A 17,709-nucleotide genomic window follows, 5' to 3' on the forward strand; every position below is an offset into this window, starting at 1 on the left:
GAGCCCCTCCCGAAATAAAATCCTGGCTACGGGCCTGCCCCTGGTGCTCTCTATGTCTCTAGCTGACTATTAGGCATTCTGGAGTGGCCTGACTGCATTCTTATGAGGTGACTGAATCAGCAGTATGAGACACACCATTGTCCTGTCAGAGTGAGCACAGCACAGAGTTCACCCGCGACCGATTGCGTTACATTCTTTTCCCTACGTTTGTGCATTATTTAGTCAATATGTGTACGTTGTTTACAATGTGTTGTTGTACTTATGTCGTGTTAATAGACAATACAATAAGTTTATAATTATTTTATATTATGTCATCTTGTGAAATCTATGAAAATGTGTAATACAGACTCAAGAATCGGTGAGTGGCTAGAAGAAGGTAAATACGGAGCAGTACATGTACAGTTACCTTCTGAGTTTGAAGCCTCTCGTGAGAAATGAAGGAAAAGCTCAAAAAAGTGATTAGTAAGGTACAGTATATTAGAAAAGACAAAACTGCATTGTGGAATGATAATTCCCATAACAGCATCGACGGAGAAGAAGGCAGAATATAGTTATTCACTCATCAGGAGTCCGAGGTGATGCAACAATGCAATAAAGAAGAAGGGAAATAATACACATCGCAAGAAATACAAAAAAATAAATTTAAAAAAATTAAAATGTTGTGAAATATGCCTGAAAAGTTGGGCGACAGTGCTGTGACTGACAACATGACTCAAGCAAGTGTGACCGATCCAGGGTTAATATTCTGTACAAAATATGAATGAATATGTATCTCAGTATCAATGGATTGTATTCTGAACAAAATTAAAGTAAAACAACTGTGCCAGATATTGGTTCACCTGGTGCACTGAGTAAAATGTTCTGAAGGACATGATAATAAATTACACTACTTCTAGTTCTATTACTTGTTCTCTTAGAATTTCCCTTTACAGAAGGCAAAAATTTAACTTTTCTTAAAAAAAAAATCCTTTATTACAGAATGCTATACATCTATTAAAAGTTATGATGCGTAATAAATAGATCTGTGGCATTCTGTAATCTGGGGGAGGGGAGAAGTAAAGGTATAGGAGGGATTCCAAAAAATAAAATGAAAGCACCCTGACAGGAAATTAGTCAGGATTGGGTGTACAATATTTAAATTTTCATTGAATGCTTGGAAATTATTATTATGTATGAAATTAGTCCTCTGGACATTGGTGCATCCACATATTCTTCCAGGAGAGGGCATCATCATCTTCAAGAGATTAAATAACAATCTGAAGACAGTTTTTAAACTATTCTTCTTCTTTTTTATTTCTTTTCTTGCTATCTGTATTTTTAGGGTTATCAACATGTTATCTATTTATTACCAAAACGTACGTGGTCTTAACACGAAAGATGTGAAGAGAATATTGTCATTAACAACTTTGACATTTATGCCTTAACAGAAACTTGGATAAAAAAACTGATAGGGATTATTTTGTCAATTTGGAGGGGTATTATAATCTGTTGAGGAAAGACCGCTCCTCAGAACCCTCAACCAAGTCCTCTGCTGGTGGTTGTCGTCTTATTTTTAAGTCTTCTATACAATATGAGGTAATTGATATTAACTATTATGGAGTTGTGTGTTTGTGGGTGAGGATATTCACAGGTAATTCAGTAATTTTAGGCATTCATTACTTCCCTCCTCATATGAAAATGATATTTTTGTTGAATATTTGGATGTGGTTATTAATAGATTTTAGAATTCTGATGGTAAGATTGTGATTTTGGGAGATTTTAATGTTGGTAAAATTGATTGGTCACTTTACAAACATGGAATTTTTCAAACCAGATATAGTTCTAAAAGTTCCAAAGTTATTGAAATGTGTGATCTCCTTAATTTTAATCAATACAATATTCCTTACAATGCATCTAACCAATTGTCCACACTTGATTTAGCTTTAAGCAATTTTGATGAAATTATTTTTAATACTGGTGTTGTACCTGTAAGTAAGGTTGATGTATTCCATCCATCTTTTGTTTTAGATGTCAGCTTTTCTCATATATCATGTGAGACTAATGCAGATCTGCCCTTAAATGAGTCATACGATTTTAAAAGATGTAACTTTCTTCAACTTTATAATGATATAAAAGATGGTATTGATTCCATTAATCTGTCATCTGAATTAAATGAAATTGTAGTCTCTCTTCATAGTGTGGTACTACAATCTGTGGGGAATAATACACCTAAGAAGAAATGTTTTCCTCAGCAGTCAAAATGGATAACTCGTAAAATTAAACGTTCCCTCAATAAGAAGAGAAAATGCTATAATAAGTTCAAGTCTACCAACAAGTTATCCTGGTATCTGAGATACAGAAGATGGACAAAAATATGGAAACACCTGGTATAAAACCGGTAGCCATTTCAAACACGATTTGTGTCTGAATGGTAAGTGGCGCTGTGGTCACTGGCACTTCCTGCGAGGTATACACCCTGGCCAACCTGACAGATGGGCCAGTTACAGTTCAGCGACCGGTCAGTGCAGGTTATCGTGAATCATATCTGAGCTGACACGAGTTTCAAAGAGGGCAAATTGTGGGAGCTTCCGTGACGAATGTAGCGAAAATGTCTGGTGTATCAAGAGGCACAGTCTCGAAGATCATGACTGCCTACGAGACTTCCGGAAAAACCGCATCAGCGAAGCAAAAACGTGGACGCAAGTGTGTGTTGCGTGACAGAGACAGACGCACATTGGGTAGGATTGTGGCCAAGCAGAAGATCACCACAGCTCCAAAAGTCACTGCTGAGCTGAATACAGTGCTTACAAACCCTGTTAGCGTCAAAACAGGCAGAAGAGAACTCCACAAGAAGGTATTCATGGCAGATCTGCAATTCCCAAACAGCTCGTGACTCTTGACCATGCTGCTAGACAGAGACAGTGGTGCAACGCCCATAAAAACTGGACAATGGAGCAGTGGAAGACTGTAATCTGGTCGCAGGAGTCATCCTTTACATTGTTTCCAACTGCTGGCCGAGTGTACATGTGGAGAACGCCAGCACAAGCGTACGATACAGACTGTCTATTACCAAGACTGAAGCATGGCGGTGGTTCAGTGATGATTTGGGCAGCAATCTCCTGGTATTCTGCTGGACCCATCATCACCCAGCATGGACATATCACTGTCAGGGTCTACGTAACCATTTTGAGTGACCAGCTGCATCCAATGGTGCAAACTTTGTTCCCAGATGGTGATGCCATGTTTCAAGATGACAGAGCCCCTGTTCATACAGCTCACATCATCCAGGACTGGTTTGATGAGCACGAAGATGAAGTGTCAGACCTCAATATTATTGAGCCCCTGTGGTCGGTTTTGGAGACCAAGGTGCAAGCCCGCTACCCACCACCATCGTCTCTACAACAACTTGCAGCTGCTTTGGAGGCAGAATGGTACAATGATTGGGTTAAAGCAAACCAATAGACCATAAATTCATTAAAATCATTTGTGCTAACATTCTCTGGGAAAGAACACTTCAAAATTTTAAATTATTTTATCAGTAATAATATCATCAAACATGTGAAATCCATGAAAGATCTGGGCATTATTCTGGACAGACGCTTAAAATTTGAAGACTATATTAATCACATCATAAATAAAGCAAGAAAGCAATGTACCTTTATTGTAAAAAAATGGAGTTGTTCAAATAACTTACAATTTCTAATTTTAAGGTTTACAACTTACATCCATGCATCAGTATTACGAATGTACTGCTAAGATGAAACAATCAATAGAAAAAATACAAAACAGATTTATCACATTTATATATTACAAATTCAAGCTATTCAAATACTATTATGAATATGATAACCTGCTGAATCACCTAGAAATAGACAGACTTGATGTCAGAACTGAAAAGCGAATTATATCTTATATGGAAGGAATCTTGTAGGAAAATTATATGGTACCAAAACTCCTTCGTATGATATGGTTTAAGGTGAAATCATACAATTTGAGAGGAAATAGCAAATTATTTTGTCTTGATAAGAACTACAAAAATAACAAGTATGTTCTGTATCTCATAAACAGTTATAATTCGAATACCGTGAGATAAATATTGATAATGTTGTTAAAACAATTTCAACTTCATATATAAGGATAATTATTTAAGAAATCTTTTATAGGTAGTTCTATAGTTGAAATGTAACAATTGTATATTCTTTAATGCTTTTCTAAAACTCTTGTAGTTTTAGGTTATGTTTCCTAAATATTTTGAAATGCTCACTTGTCCAATACTGTGGTTTTGGATACCTTGTAATAAGTAACCTTGTAACATGTAATATTGCTGTATTAAGGCTGAAAAGCTGTTCTCGGCAGTTTAAAAACACTTTTAAATAAATAAAATAAATAAATAAAACTAAAACCTTTTTTCTAGGAGGCAGGGGGAATGGGAAGACAGCAAATCTGTACTTCGAAATTGTGGCAATGCTATATTTTTAATTATTTGACAAGGGGCTAACATTTATTTTACTTTCCAACATAAAAAGCCCAATGAACTAAATCAAATTTTTCACCACTCGTTTTCCAGGTTGGCTAGCGCCTGCCCCTGCTGGATACGCGGAGGCCTCCGGATAATATTTAACTGTTACTTCATACAGGAACAGGGCTTTTATCAAAAATGAATGGACTTGAGAATTAAAAGGAAGTGTCTTGTGGTGATAAGTACTCATGAAGACTACAAACAGTACTAAAATCTCTATGCCTATGTTACTGCATGTACTGAAGGTGTGATAATGGTGAATCTGAGCACTATCTTTAGACTTCATTATTCTGAATGAAATGAGCAAAACTAAATATCTTGCTGCTAGTAGGAGGGCTGCTGGAAAAGCTTCTGCAATCAATATGAAAAAAGACGTGAAATTCTGGGAATGGCTTTATTGTTTTTCAAAGTATTCACCCTTAAGATCAATACACTTTTGCATATGCTCAAACCAATTTTGAAAGCATTCTTTCCACTCTGAACCTGATATCTCAGAAACCGCTGTTTGGAATGCATCAACAGCTGCTTCGGGCGACACAAATCGCTCACCACGCATCTTATTTTTCATGTGTGGGAACAAAAAGAAGTCACTAGGTGATACATCAGGTGAGTACGGACAATGAGTCATTAATTCGACATTTTTACTGGACAAAAAAATCAACAGTTTGGTGTGTTGAGTGGGAACTGGCATTGTTGTGGTGAAGAATAATGCGATGATTTTGGTTTCTTTTACGCAATTCATTGATGACCTCTGGCAAACAAATTGTTGTATACCGCTCAGCATTTAACAGTCCTTCGATCTTCTAAAGCTATTGTTGCCACATTTGCTTGGCAGCACTCCTCGAACGAACAACTTTTGTTTGTTTCGGCTCACTTGAAACACCCAAACACTGGATTGCTGTTTAGTTTCAGGTTCGTATGAATAAGATCCAAGTTTCGTCCCCTGTAACGATGTACAGAAGGTTGTTCGCTTTATATCCCACCATTTTTGACGGGTACTCACTCACCTTAAGAGATACCGTGCCGCCACCACTGATCATGTTCAATTGGACCCCCAGCATTGTGGACTATCGCCCGGCATCAAAGTTTCCATTGCAGCAAGCTCCAGCGCAGGACAGGCATGGGAATTCTGTCCCACTCCTCCCTGCAAGCTTTCCATAGACCATCCAGGGTGCGCGGGCGGCAATGTTGAACACGTCGTTTCAACAGTCCAAATGCGCAAAAATCCATTGGACTGCCATCTGGGCTTTTCACAGGAATGTCTTCAAACGGAATGACACGAATTCCTAATTCCTCTACCATTTCCTGATAAAAACATAGTGATGTTCTGGCGGTATGACTCGAAGCCTTGTCCATATGGATCACCAACTGGTTTGCGTCCATTCCATACAATTGTGGGATGTCTCTCCGCTAGATAGGTGTCAGAATGGAGTCTTGGAAGTATATGGCATTCACCTTCACGTTTTTGTCCACCTTGCGTATCATCAACTTACCCTTATATCCGAATCCCGTCACAGCCATAAAGCCACGAGGGAAACTTATCCCTGCACTGACGAACAAAGTTGATGCACCCCTTGCCGTCAATGTCACGGTATGTGATCGCCTGAATGTGACCACCAGCAGTGAGATGGACATATGATTCATCCATTGTGACAACTTTCTTCAATTTGGAACCTGCCAGGTACTTTTCATACAGTTTCCTGCAGTTCGTCTTACGTTCGGCAATGTGACGTGGTAGAAGGTGGTGTACACGGGCCTTCCGCACACACTTCAACCTGAGGAGCTTGCGAATTGTTTTGTTCACAGTTGACGGTGCGACGTGAAATCTGTGGGCCATATCACGTTGAGTGATATGAGTGGCATGCCCTTCACACGAGTGACACTTTGCTTGTAGCCCTTCTCCTGGTGGTTTTCGTGGGTGAATGTTTTGCAAGGAGAGCCTGTTGTGTGTCACCCCGAGTGTTAACCCATTCTCCCGACACTGTTTCACAATGCGTACGTATGAAAACTTAGCATGGAAAAGGGCAATTACATAACCCTCCCAATACCGGTTGCTTTTCAGCACCATTTGATAACATTCACTACCAACACTCACGCACCTACAAGGTCAGACACAACACTGTTCCTGCCAGCAGACCCTTAGTTCCAGCATGATATGCCAGGTGGCAGCACAGAATCGAAAATGGTCGGATATAAAGAGAACAACCTCTGTAGTACACTAAATTTGACTTGCGTCGGTTGAACTTTTTGAGCATTTCTTTACATCAATTTACACGAGCCTGTTTTTGAGCTTCGGTCAAGTTGTGCGAGATCCAACGTCTTGAAAGTTTCCGTACATTCAGATGACCATGCGAAATCGTACGTATTGCTTACATGTCAATGTTGAAGTATGACTGAATCTCACGGTATGTCACATGCCGATCTCTCTCAATTATTTCACGCACAGCATCAACATTACTGGGAACAACAGATGTGGATGGACGACCTTCACGAAATTCATCACTGAGAAATGTGCGACCATGCTGGAATTAGGAAAACCAATTGTACACAGTCTTCTTGGATGGTGCTTCATCCCCAAAAGCCAAATGAAGTAGCTCGATGCATTGTTTCGGTGTTAAACTACATTTGAAATCATAAAAAATCATTGCACGAAAATGTTCACGAGAAATTTCCATTTCTTACACGAAACTAGTACTTCAAACTGCTGTGAAAAATAAACGAATAGGTTTAAACAAACAATCAAATATAATTTAAACATAAGAAAGGTCTATTCTTCAGATTTTTATCATAGCGGAACACTAGCGCCACTGTTGGTGGTAGTTTGCAGAAACTTTTCCAGCAAACCTTGTACTTATTCAAAAAAGCATTCAATCTTTTCCAGGAGTTACAAATTACCTTGATAAAATCTTGGTGCACCTTTATCTACGCTAAAAAGCAGAGGCTGTGAAGGGACATCAGAACAAGCTACAGGAGAACATACAAGCAGGGGTCGAAAAATCCCAGTCCCCAGGTCACCATGGCGAATAAAAATTCAAGCCTGGCAACTGTGATCTCTTGCTGTAGTATTGCCGTTTCTTTAAGCTTGCAAGTACAAAATTTTGAAGATTCTAAGTTCAAATTGCAGCATAGCGTAAGTTAGCAAATTATTTTCTTTTATCAACATTGTGAACATTCCATAGAATCAGTAATAATTTCTAACTCTTTGTCCCCAGACCCCACATTTCCCATTTTTCTCACATGATTTAGTGATTTTTTAATACCATGGTGCTCAGTTTCTTATAGATTGATTGATTTGCTTTATTTTACTTTGCTTTTTGTGCCACTTTTGGCTAATTTGCGAAGATGGGGACGAGTTATGTGATATGACGAAATTCATGAATGAACACACAAACCTCCATGCCTAGGCTGGGATTCGAACCTGGGTCCCCTGGTGTCGTAGCGTGATGTGCTCCTCCACGGGGGTTGGCACAGCTTCTTATAGTATGCACAATTGCTAGTAGGTGGTTTCCTTGTGCCTGATTTTCAAAACTAGCTCTGAAGAAGATATTTTGAGCACTGCATACAAGCATATACTGTTTTTCGCGGGACATATATATATATATATATATATATATATATATATATACATACAAGGGTTGATCAAATGAAAAGGTACGAAATGTCGTAACAACGGAATCGTTTATATAATACCGATGCCGCGATGGGAGAACGTAGCGTGATATGTAGGGGTGCGATAGGAGTCGCCACGGGGCATCGGAGCATGCAGGGAAACGCGCATGCGCAGGAGAGAGCAGAGGCTCCGATACAGAGCGCCGTCCAAGTGATGCGGCAGTGCATGTTCGGACAGGATGGCGTTAACATTGGCAAATTCGACTGTTGAGGAGCAGCGAGGCGTTATCCATTTTCTGACAGCGGAAGGTGTTAAACCGGCCGATCTTTCATCGCTGGATGGTGAACGTTTACGGGGAAGACTGTGTGTCTGGCAAATCAGTGAGGAAATGGAGTGCCCATTTTCGTGGAGGCCATGAGAGTTTGCTTGATGACCCGAGACCAGGCCAGGGTAACACACGCGGAACTGGCCAGGTTCAAGTGGGAGCAGCTAGACCATCCACCCTACAGTCCGGACTTATCCCCCTGTGACTTCCATGTGTTTGGTCCCCTGAAAAAGCATCTCAAAGGAAAGCGCTTCACCTCGGACGATGAACTCAAGGATGCTGTGAAGGACTGGGTCGCGTCACGGCCAAAGGAATTCTGGGAAAAAGGAATCATTCGGCTCGTTCATCAATGGGATCAATGTGCTCAGGCCTATGGAGGATACTTTGAATAAAGTATTCATTTACACCGACAGTGTCGTTTTGTACCTTTTCATTTGATCAACCCTTGTATGTATATATATATATATATATATACAATTTTTAGGGGTATGTCTTGTGGTTTCATATACTAAAAAAGTATAATATGTCTTATTTTGAAAGTGTCCAAATATGGTCTAGCGCACTCTTAATCGCTGCCATCACTGTGGTGACCAGAATGCTGGACAAAAAAGGCATCTAAAAGTGAATCAGTAGACTTTAATTTGCTACAAGCAGCAACCATTCTATGTTGCATTATCCATAATGCAATTAAAATGAAAATTACAGTTGCCACTGACGAATTCCCTGGAGGCTTCAGAAGTTCATGATGTTGGAAAATATGGCTGCTCAAAATCCGATCATGTTAAAGTTATATATATATATATATATATATATATATATATATATATATATATATATATATATATATATATATATATATATATATATATATATATATATATATATTTGGAGCGATTTCTAGGTTTTTCAAGGTCGGAGTCTGAAAATAACACCAGAAACAGTACGATATGCCCATAGGAGAAGATATTCAAAATGGTGGTCAGATATACTCATCAGAAAAGTTAGAAACGTATCTAACAGTGACAGTTATGTGAGCTGCTTTTTATGACTGTACTGCACTTCCAGATAGTATGCAGCTACTTTGTACACATGTGGGATTACAAATATTATCAGCTTATTGCATGAGCACCATTCTGAATAAAAATTACATCACAACTGGTGGAACTTCATCAAGATGTCCGTTCACACAGCCAAAACATCACTGGCATTCTACACATGGATGGAAGTTGAGACCAGGATTCTTGCAACTCCCTTCAATGGCACACTCATAAGGATTCCCAATGCCAGTCCAATGGAGTATTGTGCATTACGACTACTGAAACGCCACCTTCTTCAAATAAGGTATGTAGAGTAACAGGCCTAAGGAAAGCTTACCAAGGAGTGGGATAAGATATAAGTGTACAACTGCAGTCTTCTCCAATGGAAACTGCACGGTTGGGCAACAGTTAATAGTGCTGGCCTTCACATCGAACACAACCAGTGATGAAAGGCAGGACTGTCATAGGTGAGTGAAATCCGGGAAAGTAAAAGTCAGGGTTCCACTTAATTTACAAGATATTTGGTTTCAACAATGACATGGACACCTGTTTGTGTTTATTCTTTACTCTATTGCATCGAACTATAATTCATCATTATCTGTTGTGATTAAAGTGATAGAAAAACAATACAAAATAACCCAAATATAATAGATTAACAGGAAGTCAGAAATGAATGACATTAACATAACAATGAACCCCTACAATGTCACTGCAGATTAAAATTCATGAAACCACTTGAATGGAGCAATTTCCTAGCTGGTTGTTCTCCCAGGTAACTGTCCTGCATCTCAGGCACACTTTATTACGTCACATTCAGAACACACTGGAGAATGGAACTTTCACATTTTCTGAATATGAAATTACACTTTCAAAATGTACATAAATGCAAAAGGAGCATAACTGGACAAGACAATTTCCTCTCACATGCAAAAGCAAAAATGGAAGAAGAAATAAAGACACGGTAGCTTGTATGCCATGTATGCCAAGGACCTAGGTTCAAGTCATGGTTGAGCCTATACACTTTTATCGGGTTTCCACATAGTACATCTCTTGTGTATGTCGAAACATAATGTGATATTTGTCTGCAGACTTTCTGGACATATACAATCACAATACTTGTCTATATGTGAGCTGTTAGTTACGTTCTTGTCCATTCTGACATGGATCCATGAACTGAAGATATAAGGAAAAATTGTGAGCTGAAATGTCTGGAACAAAAAACTGGGAAGGACACAAGATATGCAAAATTATACAACCATTATTTTCATTCTCTTTTTCTCACTCACTCACTCACACATACAGATAGAGAAGGGGTGGGGGGACACAGTGAATTATACTTGGCCCATCATTTACCCATGAAGGAGCTACAGTCAAATATTCTGGAAGACCTGAGGGTGAAGGTGTGAGCCGTAATGGTGTGGGTACATTGATGGACAAGGAAGGAAAAAGGAGCCTCATTCAATGATATCCGGTGTCTGCGAGGATAATTGTGGCACATTTCAAAACCAATATCAGAAACATCCTTATGATACAGTGTTATGCACCCACAGAAGTAGCAGAGCCTGAAGATAAACAAGAGTTTTATAGGCAGCTCAATGAAACAATAAAGAAGCAAAAAAGGAAGGATATCATAATAATTGGGGGAGATTTAAACTCAAAGGTTGGGCAGCACAACGAAGGCCTTGAGCATGTCATGGGTAAACATGGCTTAGGAGAGCGAAATGAGAATGGACAACTTTTTGTGGACTTCTGTGCTAGCCATGACTTAGTTATTGGTGGTACTATACTTCCTCACAAGAAATGCCATAAGGTAAAGGGGGTGTCACCAGACCATAGAACAGAAAACCACACAGACCACGTGGCAATTGGAAGGAGGTGGCGACGTTTGCTACAGGATGTAAGAAACAAGAGAGGTGCAGACATTGGGAGTGATCATCATTTGGTAGTGGCTAACTTTAAAATGAAAATTCAAGCTCAGAAGAAGAGAATGGAACAAACAAGAAAGCGGTAATGGTGTTAGTAAGTTGAAGGTTAAGAATCTCCAGGAAACCTTCAGGACTGAACTGAGAAATCGGTTCCAAGTATTGACCGATGAAATTGAGGAGAATGAAACCATTGAAAGAAAATGGACAAAAATCAGATCTGCTTTCGCAGAAGTAAGTGATAAGGTTCTGGGCTTCAAGGATAGGAGGAAAAAAGATTGGATGTCTCTGCAGACCTGGAAAAAAATTAATGAGCGAAAAATAATTAACGAGGCAATGAACTCAAACAGGACAAGGGCAAGGAAGGCAGAATTGCAAACAAAGTGTACAGAGAAGGATCGAGAAGTAAAGAGTAGTGTTTGTAGGGATCAAATAAATTGGGTAGACAATCTGTCTCAGCAGGCGGAGGAAGCAGCAAAAAAGAGGAATCTTAAAGAACTATACAACATCACAAAAGTTCTGTCAAGGAAACACATGCAGAGATATCGACCAGTGAGAAGTAAAGATGGTACCCTCCTTACGAATACTGAGGACCAACTGAAACGTTGGAAGGAGCACTTCTCTGCAACCCTTAATCGCTCTGTGGATGCTCAGATAGACAAGGGGAAAGAGGAAGATGAAAATGATGGTGATGTTGGCACCAGTGTAAGAATTAGGCTGGATGTTCCAACAGTAGGAGAGATTAAACAGGCTCTGAAAGAGGTACGTAATTGTAAAGCAGCTGGTGTCGACAACATACCACCGAAAGTGATGAAAAGTGACATAAACACCACGGCAAATATGTTGCAGCCCTTATTTGAGAAGATATGGAGGAGTGGCCTGTTGGTGAAGCTACCGAAAAAAGGGGACACATCAAAGTGTGACAACTGGAGAGGTAATTATAGCACTTCTCTCCATTCCGAGTAAGATCTTCACTAGAGTTATCCTAAACAGAATTAAGGAACATGTTAACTTGAGACTCAGAAGAGAACAGGCAGGGTTTCGACCAAATCGCCCTTGTATTGATCAAATTTTGGAGCAATGTATAGAATGGTCATCTCGTCTCTATACAGTTTTCGTTGACTTCGAGAAAGCATTTGACTCGGTCAACAGAAATGCAATGTGGAAGGAAGTGAAACAATATGAAGTGCCCACAAAAATTCTTGATCTTATCCGAGAAATTTATCGTGATTATACATGTAGAGTTATACATGAAGGCCATGTATCTGAGCCAATAGATGTGCAGTCTGATGTGAGGCAAGGTTATATATTATCATTAGAGTGCAGATTTTGCATATTTTATTCCGGTTCTCTAATTAATATGCAACCGGATTCTAAAGTTGTTTCAGAGCATTCCGAACCGAAGTAGGGGGTTTTTAAAGTGCATATAAATGCATATTTAAGGTGTTCATGCACATTTACTGCGTAAGCGCATATAAATGCATATTACATGAAAAAATCATTAAATTGATATATTTTTTAAAATATGTTTGTTTACTTGGTTAATGTTTAGTCTGTGGAGTGTTTCTGAGAGTAAAATTTTGAAGCACAGGTGTTCGAAAACCTCTGTTCATGCGCTGCAGGGCAGACCGACCCCTTCCCTCACGCATACCTGGCAATGACACAGAGAACACGTGCATCCCCTCCACCGGCCTTCTTCCTTGGCCTACATAAGGCAATGGAGATTTTTTTAAACAGTCTGTACTCCGTTGAATTAGTGTAGTTTGCATTGTGTGAAGATGACGAAGGAAAAATCATCGAAGATTGTTTTACTGAAACAGTGGATTATAGGAGAGCCTACTTTACAAACGAACAGGAGAGCGATTTTCTGCAGACTATGCTGTAAGGAAGTAAGTATAATATATTTTTCTTCTTTATACTAAACTTGGTCTCCTTGTTTTTATTGAACCGCAACAGTGTGAATCCAGAAGTTATTAAAATATTTTGTATTTTTTCAGATACCATGTGACAAAAAATATCAAGTAGTTCAGCACACGAAGACTGCCATCCACCCAAGAAATTCTAGCAAGACCTGCAAACAGCAAACAATAGAAACTGTACTTGATAAATAAAAAACAAGTGAGATGGTTTCGCTGGTGACCTGTGCAAAGTGCTGATAGCAGCTAACATTCCTTTAAGAAAGTTGAGCAATCCTGAATTTCGTAGCTTCCTCGCAAAGTAAGTATTGCGAGAAAAAAGTTCCAGACGAGTCAACACTACGAAAGAATTATTTTGGTCCGTATCACTCTAACCAATTTAGAGAGATATGTTGTAGTGTTGTAGTGCACTGCAATTTACATCAATTCAAAACTACTTAACGATTTTCGTTATATTGTGTTTAACAACTGGAAATAGTAAATTCAATTTAATACAAGATTTTGCAACCTTACTTGACATGGAAGCTGTTGTTACTTCTTCTTTACCTTCAATGGTCACTATGTGTGCGTAGTACTTTAAAAAATAAATGTATTTCGAGGAATTTTTTTTGTGCCTATATTTTTCCTTTAGTGCATAATTTGCATATTTGAGTGCATTTTTTACTTGTTTCTAGTGCATAGATGCATGCATATTTTCCACTTTCTTAGTGCATACTGATCCGCACTTTAATTATCACCGACAATGTTCCTGATTGGATGGCGCTGGAAGCAAGGGTTGGTGCACAGTCTCAACTGTTACATCAGTGTGTTGCCAGGACAGTACCTGTAAAAAAGGCGTGGATGTGCAACCGAGTGCGAGTGATCATGATATTGAGTTTGTGTGGGAAATATGTTGACCTTCAAACCAAATAAGGAGCATGCGTGGCACTGCGAGTGAAAGCCATCATATCCTTGTGGAAACGTACGGTGACAATGTCCTAACGCAAGACGCGTGTGTGCATTGGTTTCGACGATTCAAAAGTGGTGATTTCGACTTGAAAGACAAAGATCGCCCGGGCCAGCTGAAAAAATTCCAAGATGCCGAATTGCAAGCACTGTTGGACGAAGACGAAATGCAAACGCAACAACAACTGGCAGAGAAGTTAAATGTTGGTCGCCAACCCATATCTGATCATCTTCATGCCATGGGAAAGATCCAGAAGGCAGGAAAATGGGTTCCACATCATCTGAACGACAGACAAATGGAAAAGCGAAAAACGATGTGAGAAGTGTTGCTTTTTCGGCATGAAAGAAAGTCTTTCTTGCATCGGATAGTGACTGGGGATGAAAAATGAATCTACTTCGAGAACCCAAAATGCAAAAAGCCATGGGTTGACCCAGGACAACCTTCAACATCGACCGCAAAACCGAATCACTGTGCATTTGGTGGAATCAGAAGGGTGTGGTGTACCATGAACTTCTGAAATCAGGTGAAACAATGAATGCCGTTCGCTACCATCAACAACTCATCAATTTGAACCATGCATTGATCGAATAGTGCCCAGATTGGGCGACAAGACACGGAAAAGTGATTTTGCATGACACACACAGCGAAAGGTGTCAGACACACCATTTCTGCACTTGGCTGGGAATTCTTGCCCCACCTGCCATACTCACCGGACTTAGCCCATTCGGACTACCACTTGTTTTCATCAATGTCTCACTCACTTTCCCAGCAACACTTCAACAATTACGAAGATGTTGAACAATGGCTTGCTGACTGGATCGCCTCAAAATGTGAACGATTTTTCTGGAAGGGCATCCACAATTTGACAGACAGATGGGCACAATGTATAGCTAGCAATGGTGCATACTTTGAATAAAGCATTTGTTACCTTTCTCCCCAGATACACTTGTTTTCTTTCGAATCAATTAAGAATTATTAACTTACCGGCACACCTGGTAGGAGGGAAAAGATGTGGTATTAAATGGGGATTGAATAACAGACTAGAAGACCTTGATTTTGCAGACGATTTGTGCTTCTTGTCTGAAGCACATGGTGATATGCACACAAAACTAGCAGATCTGACAGAAAGTAAAAAAAAAAGTAGGACTTGTGATTAACTCCAAGAAGACCAAGGCACTGAGGATTAACTCCACAAAAAACAGACCCGTTTAGTATTGGTGAAGAGATTATTGAAAATGTGGATAGCTTTACTTACCTGGGTAGTGTGGTGGCAAAAGACGACGGGGCTGCACAGGATGTTTCTCAATGTATCCAAAAAGCAAATGCTACCTTTGTGAGGCTCTATCCAGTATGGAAAAAACAAGAAGATATGTATGAAGATAAAACTTCATATTTTTCGAAGTAATGTTAAGTCTGTACTGTTATATGGGTCTGAGACATGAAGGTAACAAACACGATTACCTCTAAACTACAGACCTTCATCAATCGCTGCCTGAGAAAAATTTTGAATATCTTTTGGCCAGAAGTGATTCAAAACCAAGAACTTTTGAGAAAATCTGGAGAAACCGAGATGTCCATACAAATAAAGCGCGGAAATGTAATTGGATAGGGCATACGTTGAGGAAGGAAAATGAGGCTGTCGAGAGAGAGGCACTAGACTGGAACCCGCAGGGAAGAGGGAGGCCTAGACAGACGTGGCGAAGATCTGTTCATACTGAGGCCTTGGAGGAAAGAAAGAGCTGGAATGCACAGAAGAGAACTGCCATCAGTAGGACCAGGTGGAGATGCTTTGTTGATGCCCTATGTTCCACAGGGAACAACAGGGATTAAGTAAGTAAGTGCTCACATATATGTTGTATACCCCATTTAATACTTATAATCATTATGCTACTAAAAGAGAGATTTAGATCCCAAAGTAAGTTATAATTGTGAGTACTATTTTTGGAAAAATGGTCGAATATACAGTGTGTACATAAACTCCAGACCCACTTTGAAAAATTTATTGTAGACAAAATGTTAGCACCAACGAGTAACAAAGTAGATTATTTTAAAGAGTATTTTTTTTTTTTTTTGTATTGGAAGTGTTTCTAGTAGTTCCATTTTCTGCTGCTAGATTTGGTTTGATTTGGTGTTTTAAGTCCACTTTATGCGCAGTAAGGCTAATCGGGACTGGACCTACAGTTTAAAGTGGGATCCGAACCACTTGTGCCTCCACCGGGTATCGAACTTTCTGCTGCTAGAGAGTGCCAGATTCATCATGGCACTTTCTCAACCTGAAAAGACCTTTTGTGTGTTACAATTTGAGAAATAAAAAAGTGCTACAGATGTCCAACGGAAATGATTCAGAAAACTATGTGCTAAAGTTAGATGGAGCTCCTCCGCATTTTCAACGTGCTGTTCGGGCATTGCTTAACGCAGAGCTTCCCAACCGCTGGATTGGTCGTGCAGGAAATGGTGACCAGTGTGTGATGAAGTGGCCTCCTATGTCCCCCAATATCACCCCCTGTGAATTTTTATGGGGATATATGAAGAATCTTGTGTATGTCCCTCCTCTTCCACGTGATGTTGTGGAACTTAGGGGGAGAATTGAGCAAGCAACAGCCACAGAGGACATGCTGAGCCATGTCTTGCAGTAGTTTGATTACCGTGTAGACATTTGTCGGGTCACCCACGGTTCCCACATAGAGCATTTGTAACCAAATTGCAATGTAAAAAACTTTCATGTATTCTCTACAATATTTTGTATTCCTGATGGTGATAAATTTCATAGGTTGTTGCAAATACATTTTTCAAAGTGGGTCAGCCATTGCAAAAAACAACAATCAAACAAAACGGCTGTCACTCTAAACTCCGCTAAAACGTGTCCTGACCTGCTTCAACGACGGCACTCAGCTTACGGACACAGGAAGGTTCGCTCTATGTGCTCCTAGCGGCAAAATGCGGTACTACAAAAGCTCTGCCCACCACAAAATTAGTTTGGTTACTTTTGGGTACGCCCACATATATGTGTGTAAAAAATAAAAATATACAAACCTGATATAATTCCGTCCATCTGTTGCAAGGCAGCTTCCAGTACTTTACTAGCTTCCGCATGTGGACTCATTGCCGGAGTAGACATGTTGGAGAAGCCCGATTTTTGCTGCTCATGTGGATGCTCTGCTTTCCCCATCTCATACCATGGGGAATATGTGTCTCATCTTAGCATCCCCTTAAGAAACCTGAAATTAACAATCAGATTACAGTAAATCGAGTATTGCATCTTTTCATTCATAATAGCTACTAACAGACTTACAATTTAATAAATACAATTATAATTACATGATAGTTTATTAAAAAGTACATATTTCTTTGTAACAAATAACAGACATTATATATACACACACACACACACACACACACACACACACACTGCTCCACAAAACTTAAGCAATTCTGTACGTGGGATAGGTGAGATG

The 17,709-nt window shown here is 39.5% G+C and overlaps 1 protein-coding gene across 1 annotated transcript in view; it reads right to left on the bottom strand.

The window, feature by feature from the left end:
- Liprin-beta (liprin-beta 1) overlaps positions 1–17,709 on the bottom strand; it is a 124,834-nt gene that overhangs the window by 99,714 nt on the left and 7,411 nt on the right. The window contains exon 2 of the mRNA XM_083134119.1: positions 17,288–17,472. Within this exon, the coding sequence (XP_082990245.1) occupies positions 17,288–17,423 (136 nt within the window). The 5' untranslated portion in view covers positions 17,424–17,472. The remainder of the gene's footprint in view (positions 1–17,287; positions 17,473–17,709) is intronic.

Source organism: Lepisma saccharinum, chromosome 13, assembly GCF_977018435.1.
Source record: "Lepisma saccharinum chromosome 13, izLepSacc3.1, whole genome shotgun sequence".
NCBI classification, from domain to species: domain Eukaryota; kingdom Metazoa; phylum Arthropoda; class Insecta; order Zygentoma; family Lepismatidae; genus Lepisma; species Lepisma saccharinum.